Source organism: Lolium perenne, chromosome 2, assembly GCF_019359855.2.
Source record: "Lolium perenne isolate Kyuss_39 chromosome 2, Kyuss_2.0, whole genome shotgun sequence".
In the NCBI taxonomy this organism is placed as follows: Eukaryota; Viridiplantae; Streptophyta; class Magnoliopsida; order Poales; family Poaceae; genus Lolium; species Lolium perenne.
Window position 1 is genome coordinate 300,355,384 of NC_067245.2, and position 8,803 is coordinate 300,364,186.

The window sequence follows — 8,803 nt, forward strand, 5'->3', positions numbered from 1 at the left end:
GTCCTGCCGCCTGCACGGTTCGAGGGCCTCGTCCAGAGAGGAGTCCCACATAACTCTCTGCCGCCGCAGCCGTCGCCACCTCTACCGTCGTCGCCTCGTGCGTCGGGTCCACCGCGTCCTCGGCCGCCGCTTCCTCCACCACCGCTGCCATGTGGGCATTGTAGCGGGCCCTGTCCCTAGCCGCCGCCGCCACTGCATCATCCCTAGCGGCGATGGCATCCGCCAACTCCCGGTTCTCCTGCTTGACCCGCGCGGGATCCGGTCGTGACCGAATCCAGGTCGGAGCACATGTACGCCCGAGCCATGGCGACCGCATAGCTGTGAGCTTCCTCCTCCGATGCCCAAGCCTGGCGGCGATGGGCGACGCCAGGTAGGGTCTCGAACGACGCTAGCAGAACGGTTTGGTCGCCGGCGCACTCGAAGCGGTTGGGTACATCGTCGTCATTGGCGGCGATGTCGTGGATGACGACATCCGCGGGTGGGGCCGCTGGCAACGGAGCAGCCGCCGCAAGGGCGGCACTAGTCGCCGCCATCTCTGCCCGCGCCTCCGCGAGCTCTGTCTTGGCCTCGGCGAGCTCGGCCCGGAGTTCCGCCATGGAGTCGGCGATTTCCGCCCTGCCCGACAACAGGCGCTGATGCTCTAGCGCGAGCTCAGCCGCCTCCGCCTCCGCCTCCGCCGTCTCCCAGTCAAGCTGATCGGCCTGCAAGGCGTCGGCGGCTAGCTGCTCCCCCTCCACCGAGTGGATTAGGCGGCACATCTGAACATCTTGATCCCAGCTAAAGTTGTGCTCGGCCATGGATAGATGCTAGGGTTTAGGTTGTGCCGGTCTCCCACGCCGGTGTCCACCATATATATCCACGGCGGGGCGGGAAGCGGCGTTGGCGCGCAGGTCGTTTTCCGCTCGCGCGAAACGCCCCAATCTGTTGGTCATGCGCGAGAACGACCATCGTCACACGGGAGCCGGTAATCGCCGACGGTTGGCATCCACGGACCAACGCAAACAGATGCGCGAGGATATTTTTGGTGTCTGAAATGCGTCGGCCTGCTGCTGAAGATGCCCTAAAGATGCTAGAGATGGTGTGGTACGAACTGCTTGTCGAGGTAGCTGTAAGGACGCCGGTGGCACTGCCCTTGGAGTGGCCGGCGGTGCTAGTGAGAGCTTCTATTCCTCAAGCGTACCGGCAGAATCCGTAGTTTTAGATTTTTCTTCTTATGTGAGGTCGTTAGCTCAATAATGAGAGGACTCCTCCTTTTATATACGTGTGACGTTAGGGAATAGGGACCTAAACGAAAACATTGGTTTACACCTCCCACTCTGGAGGCCTGGTGCTTGCATAAACTTGTTCAGTCCACGGCCAACAAACTCTGTCACCAAATGGTGGCAATGCCAAAATGTTGCAAGTATTGGCCTTGAGATTTTGAACGGCAACTGAACATGGCTGTCAACCAAATTCAGGTCAACATCTTCTATGTGAGATCCTTTTATGACAGTTAGCACACACCTGATTGTCAAGCAATCGGCGACCAGGCGCAGCGAAGTTCCTCAGCCAGGACTTAGTGACGAAATTGTGTTAGCCTCGGTTGTCGCTTGGTGCTTTGAAAATATCTGTTGCACTGTGCTTTACTGGCAAAGTCGCACTTCCATGTTGTAGCAGGATGCTTCGGCTGTACTTCACCCGGATATCCATGGCTGTCCAGATAAGATGCAGGAAAACTGATGCACATGAACCAGAGGCATTTTCCTTGTAGCCGTCCGGGTAAAACCTCGCAATCCAGTGCAGCCACCAGCGCGGAAGATGCTGGAGCTCACATGCTCATGGGTCGCAGTCGCGGCTTCCGTCAGGCTCACCGACGATGTCTTGGGCAGGTGGCACCATTGGGACGAGGAACCTGAGAGTTCAGCCATGTCAAAGGGAAGGCAAAGGAACAGTACTGGAACAGATCTTTTGCTGAAGTGCTGTTGCACTGAGTTCAGGAAACTGTTATATATACAGAAAACTGGAGGCATTGTTACCCGTCCAGTTCACACATGACACCCAATCAGTCCGTGCAGGAACCAGAACTGAAAGCTTGCAGTCATCCGAACAGCGTTGAGCATTTCATATTCCCATCCCATGAGTCTGGAATATCAATTGTCATCTTAATTATGGACGGCGACATCAAGAAAAGGGATATGAGAACTCACAAACCTGTTTCTTCACTATGATCGTTAATCTATCTGCTCAGGGCAACAACAAAAAAACGTTTTTCTATCTGGTAATACAAATTAGGTACTCTACTAGTATTATTCAGGGGGAACTACAAAACATCTCAAAAGGAGTACCACATCCTCCTGACAGCTGAAATAAAAAGGGGCAAAGAAGGTTTAGGCTGAAGAATGGATAGTAGAATGCGGCTTACAGTTTCAATGCATTACATTAAAACAAAATACAGTTTCATTGTTTTGTTGAATTGGTTGCTGATAACCTCATAGGAGCGATCAGGCGGTCAGTATATATACTCAATATTCAGCACGCAAACAGATCGCAATTCCGAAATCAAGAAAATAGAAAAGAGCGAAGGATGTGAAAAGCAGTAGTTTTCATTAAACTTGCAGCACGGTGCTAATGAGCAATTCTGTCTTGTAATGTATACAAACAAAAATGCATTAGACATAAGATATAACGGTGACGTACAGAGAAATGTGGACATCTGAACCAGACTAAAATTCAGCACTGCTGTTGAGCCCAATAGGTGCCATCTTATTCTACTTCTCAGAAGACCTGTCATTCCAAATGCTAGACACCCTATCTAATATATCCTTCATAATAAACGGGCAGCTCGCTACAAGATGTTTGAATCCTTCGGTTTCAATGACTGGAGCAAGCATGTTGGGCGAGGCCATGAACTGGATGCAAGCTTGTCGCAGCTGGGAGCAATGGTGTTGCTCTGCTAACGCTAGCGTGGTTGCCACGGTCTGAACATCAATGGTGTCGCTCAACTTACTTTCACAGAGCAACCTTAGCCTATCGACTCCGTAGCGATCGGCGGCAACAAGTAGGTGCTGCATAGCCTCAGCCTTGCCGTCTTTGCAGTGATCAGGCAAGGAATCTGTGTAGATGAAGTGAAGCAGCGACTCAAATATGAGAGGCTCCATGTCATCGATGTTGATACATTGTGTTGCCTTTTCTTTCATCGGACCAAAGAGCTCGGCCCTGAAGACCGGAGAGCGGAAAGCCAAGACACACCGATGAGCACGGAACAATTGGCCACCCACATCAAATGTGACATCTGCGCCTTCTCCATCGTTCAACATGTTCTCAAAATCTTTGTGCAGATTCGACTTTGGAACACTTATCAAGCTGGTCTGGACGTCTTGGGTACGAGACTCTTTGGCAACGGTGAGCAAGCATCTGATGGTGAGGCAGTCATTGTGGAGGAAAGGCGAGCCCTGAATCTTGGACTTCTCGATGAATTTGATGAAGCCCCAATTGTCACTAGCAGGGGAGAAGGAATGCTTCATGTAGGCGTTGGTTACCTGAGAGAGCCTGCCGTCTTTCTCCATCAAATTGAGGGTAAACCTGGCCCTGACGTCCTTCTCACGGCCGCAGTAGTAGAGGAAGGCGGAGGCGTTGCCGACGCAGTGGGCGGTGGAGCCGTCCGGGTAGAACCTGACAGCCCACTCGAGACCCCCGACGGTGAAGACACTGGAGCTGACGTGCCTGCCGACGCCCATGCCGTCGAGCAGCGAGTAGCCGGTGACCAGGAAGTCGTGGACCGCGGTGACGGAGTCCGTGACGCTCATCGAAGATGTCCTGGGCAGACAGTGACCGGGCGGCGGGAAGGCCAGGTCGCGCTGGTGATCACCCATGGAAGGAGGGAGAGGCGGGGCGATCAGCTGAGGGATTTGTGGAGACCTGCATCCATGAGCGCATTGCAGGGTCGCGTGGATCGGTGCCGATGATCTCAGCGGCGCGACGATCGGCGCGCCGCGGCGGCAGATCGGCGGGGGCGGACCGAGTCGGGGGAGAGGAACATCGGGGATCAGTTGGGGGAAGATCCGCCGCGCACGCGGGCGCGGGTCAGGGGTTGACGCCCTTCCCTAGCTTCCCGGCTGCGCGCAGCGTCGGATTCCCCCCTTGCGTGAGCCGGAGCCGGAGCCGAAGAGGGTCGAGATCGAGGCGGCCGCCGGAGGGGGAGGGCGAGGTGGAGACAGATGACGAGAGGAAAACCCCTGCAATTGAACGGAAATTGCCTGAGCCGAACCTCTAGTGCGGATTAAGAGAAACCCCTGCCCTGGCTGCGGGCTGCCCCGTAATGGTCTGTGGGCTAAAATGAATGGTCTAATTTTTGGGCCAAGACTGACTACAAGGAACAGTTACCTAAAATGAATTAAGCTTAAAAAAAGTTAACTGCAATGAATGGCCACAAAAGAAGTTAGCCAACGCCTGCATGAAGCATACCTTCTCTCTGGCTAGTGATAATTGGGGGTTCATCAAATTAGGTGTTTCTAACTCTTGCCAAATAAGCTGGTACCCAAGATGTCGAGACGAGTTCCGTCACGGTTCTGCTGCCGAATCTACAGAAAGATTTTGAGAACATGCTGAATGATGGAGAAGGTGCAGATGGCACGTTTGATGTGCGTAGCCAATTGTTCCGTTCTCGCATATGTGTCTTGGCTTTTCGCTCTTTGATCTTCAATGCCAAGATCTTTGGTCCAATGAAAGAAAAGGCCACACACTGCAAAAACGTTGATGCCATTGAGCCTCTTATATTCGAGGTGCTTATTCACTTCACCTACACATATTCCTTGCTTGGCAACTACAAAGATGTCAAAGTTGTGACTATGCAGCACCTACTTGTCGTCGTGGATCGTTACAAAGTCAACATGCTAAGGTTGCTATGTGAAAGTAAGTTGAGCGAGGAAATTGATGTTTAGAGAGTGGCAACCAACCACACTAGCTTTTGTAGAGCAACACCATTGATCCCAGCTGCGACAAGCTTGCATCTAGTTCATGGCCTCGCTGAACATGCTTGCTCGCGTCATACAAACTGAAGGATTCAAATATCTCATAGAGGGCTACCCGTTTATTATGAAGTATATATTAGACATGGTGTCAAGCATTTGGACTGACAAGTCTTCTGAGAAGTAGAATAAGATACGACACGATCTAGACTAAACAGTAGTACTAAACTTTAGTCTGGTTTGGATGTCTGTATTTATGTATATCTTCTAAATTAGCCTTCTAATATTTTTTTTGTTTCTATACATTACATGATAGAATGACTCATTAGGACCAAACAATAAGATTTAATGAAAACTCTAGGTTTTGGTATCGTTCTCACTTTATATTTTTCCTGATTTCGGAACTGCAATATATATATTTTTTTTTTTGAGAAACACAGTACAACGCAGACGCTCACATACACGCGCATACACTCACCCCTATGAACGCACACACGCACACCCTACCCCTATGAGCACCTCCGAAAGACTGAGCCGGCGGGAATCTTGAAATTGACGAAGTCACCACTGGCGCCTCGCTGTCGACGGGAACGTCGCCTCCCACTGAATGAATATTCCGCCTTAATGAGACACACAGATGTCTGCAATATATATTACTTCTTGTGCACAATGTTGTGCTCTTGTTTCAATCTGTTTGGGGGAAGTTGGGATTCCATGCGGTGCACTGAATCATAAACAAGTTGGTTGACTACCGCGTGTAGGGAAGACCTCCTATTTTAGGTTGCTCTTTTTTTTGCTAAATTTTTGATGTGGGGCTAAAGAATTGAGCTGCATCTGCTATAGGCTGCTATAGGAGGACGTCGGACGCGCCCTTTGGTCTTTGTCGATTTGCCGCCCCTATCGCTATGGCCTGCATGTGAAACTTAATTACTCCATTAGGCTATTGCATGCATATGCACGATTTGAGTATAATTTATGGTGGCCCGGTGCTAGTTATTAAGAGTTAGTTAGTAACAACGTACATGTGTTGCTTGTCATGGTTTTCTCACGATTTTTTTCTAGAAAATAAATAACAAGTGGTGAAAACTCAGTATTGCACTAGATGTAGCCTAGCTAGGTTGTTGCCTAGGAAGCCGGTTCTAGAAGACATGAATTAAAAAATAGGATGAAAAGTAAAATAAATGAACTCACGTGGAACAAAACACATGACTTATGTTGGAATAAAATAATTGTATATGATGGAACAATATGTTAATTCCCAAGAAATAAAAAAATTGTAAGTGGAACAACAAATTAAACCATAACTTTCGAGTGAACGAACAGTCGTGGGAAAAAGGAACAAAAGTTCAGACAAACTATCCCGAGGAACAAAAACACAGTTGCTAATGAACTATTTGGGACTAACGAAAACAAGAGCACGTTCAAACCATTTCACGGCAATTGAAGGTGGAACAAAACTATAGAGTATGCAGAACATGCCGTGTCTACACAAGGAATAAAAAGTAGACTCTACGGAGCCAAATCACACTATAGTTGAAACAAAAAATAACGCAAAGGAACAAATTAAATCTACACATAGAACAAAATGGTAGGACAAAAAGGAACATATAACAAATTCATTGGAACAAATCGTGAGTGCAAAAAAAAAATCATTGGAACAAATCGTGAGTGGAAAAGATTTATCACCTTGGATAATCTCGGTTTTTTCCTCCTCCTTTTGTAACCCTGCCCAATATTTCAGAAATGAACATGCATAGAGAATTATTTCCACTGGATAATTATAATTTTTTCAAAGCATGCTATATTCCTTAACTTCCAAATTTCCTGGCACAAAGCATCCACAACTACCAAATGAAACTTGACTTTTCCTCTAAGCAAGTTAGAAATCCAACCAAAGTATTAACTAAAATTTCATGGTCTATATATATATATATATATAGGTAAATTAACTGGTGCTCTATGGTGCCCGGGCACCATGCGTAGATACGCGTATTTTTGCTTTGTAGTATACATACCTGAGAGTATACATACCTAAGTTACACATACCTAAGGTATACATACCTAAGATATGCATACTCAAGTGATACATACCTAAGGTATTGCATACCTAAGGTGTACGTACACTGATACGTGTATATATATGTTAGGTATGTGTAACTTGCATGTGTGTATGTTAAGTATGTAAATGTTAGGTATGTGTAACTTGTATGTGTATATGCTAGGTATGTAAACCTTAGGTATGTGTAATTTAGACACGTACACTCCAGGTATGTACGAAATACACGTTTGGTGCCCGGGCACCATGGTGCCCCAATTGAGCTTCCTATATAGTCCCAGCACTTCTATTAGGACATGTATCAGCTAATTTTTTATACACAAAATTGACTTTAAATTGAAAACATTTTTACAGCAACCAGACTGGAATATCCCTACCCTCACCTAGAGGACATGCCAATATGATTTTGATTTTAAGTTCCAACACCCACCTTCATTTTTCTATTATCAAAATATATGATTTTCATTTTAAAAGATCGTACCAACATGCATAACAAAATTTCTTAAGTCCAGCAAAAGCTAGAGGTTTTTTTGTTAGTATATTTTGCACACACCAAATCTTTCCACAAGCCTTCCATAGTTTCGAATCTCCACAACCATTTCGAAAGAAAGCGCATATTCTTTTTTCACATATCTTTTATTCCCAAATGTCCTTGCCTTTTTTATCTACAAATGTACTTCCGTTTTATCATGTAATAATTTCTTACAGAACTAGCACCTTGACGGAAGAACGTTTTTTGAATCTTATCTAGAGTATCAACAAAAAAATTGTAGAAGATGAATAAAGACATATAATAGATGGAAATTCTATTCAAAGAAGAGTCGATAAAAAAGTATGCCACACAGAGAGACATCGATCCTCCTTACCACCCTTCCAAATGTTTAGAATGTCTTTTCTTTCAAATATTCATATCTTAATTTTCAACATGCGACCATTAACCTAGGGCTCCCAAGTACCTCACATAAGAGTTCCCTATTTGATAGATAAATAAACCATACATCTCAAGTTTCTGACCCTCTACAATAGTCGGCACCAATTCACTCGAACCAAACTTAACTTTTAATTCTGTCATATTTTTGAATAAGTATAACAAGAGCTTCACATTAATCCCCATTTCCAATTCATCTTTAAACATAACTAAAGTATCATAAGGATATTGTAGAATACAAACACCTTTAGGTGTTAAATGTGGAACCAATGCACAGATTCAACAATTATTTTGAGTCTTTTCATTCTAGCAACCACATCACCCGCTATACTAACAAGCACTAGTGAGATAGGATCCCCTTGCCTCACTCATTTGTGAGTTCCAACAGATCCACCCAAATAGCTATTGATTTTTACACATGAAGTTCCTCATCTAACTGATTATTTGATACATCCAGACACACTACAATTGAAACCACTTAGATCCATGCATTGGAAAAGAAACCCCCGATTAACTTTATCATATGATTTTCAAAGATAATTTTGAAAACAACACCTTGCAATTATTTCTCTAAGACTCATGTAAAGCCACAACCGCATTAGAAATGTATATACCAGGAATAAAACGATTTTGACACTTCAAGACTACTTTATCAACAGTTGGATCCAAACTCAAAGCCAGGACTTTGGAAAAATTCTTAAAGGGACATTCAAATGGAAAATGGGTTTGAAAGGTTGAATCATATTAGCTCCTGTATTTTTAGGAATGGGAGTAATAATTCCTTAATTTATTCTGCTAAGCTCCAAATTATTAAAATCAAACAAAGCGAACAATTCGATCATCCATTTTATTAATATCGTAACATGATTGATA

The 8,803-nt window shown here is 45.5% G+C and overlaps 1 protein-coding gene and 1 pseudogene across 1 annotated transcript; one reads left to right on the plus strand and one right to left on the minus strand.

The window, feature by feature from the left end:
• Positions 1-2,566: 2,566 nt before the first annotated feature.
• On the minus strand, positions 2,567-4,254 carry LOC127336029 (BTB/POZ and MATH domain-containing protein 2). The gene has a single exon (XM_051362771.2). It carries the CDS (start codon positions 3,849-3,851, stop codon positions 2,748-2,750), a length of 1,104 nt encoding a protein of 367 aa, XP_051218731.1. The 5' UTR covers positions 3,852-4,254; the 3' UTR covers positions 2,567-2,747.
• A 43-nt stretch (positions 4,255-4,297) lies between these two features.
• LOC127329402 (BTB/POZ and MATH domain-containing protein 2-like) lies at positions 4,298-5,133 on the plus strand (annotated as a pseudogene).
• The last annotated feature ends 3,670 nt before the right edge of the window (positions 5,134-8,803 follow it).

Excerpts from the sequence above, each read along its gene's own strand:
- LOC127336029 (XM_051362771.2), bottom strand. The coding sequence starts at position 3,851 with ATGGGTGATCACCAGCGCGACCTGGCCTTCCCGCCGCCCGGTCACTGT.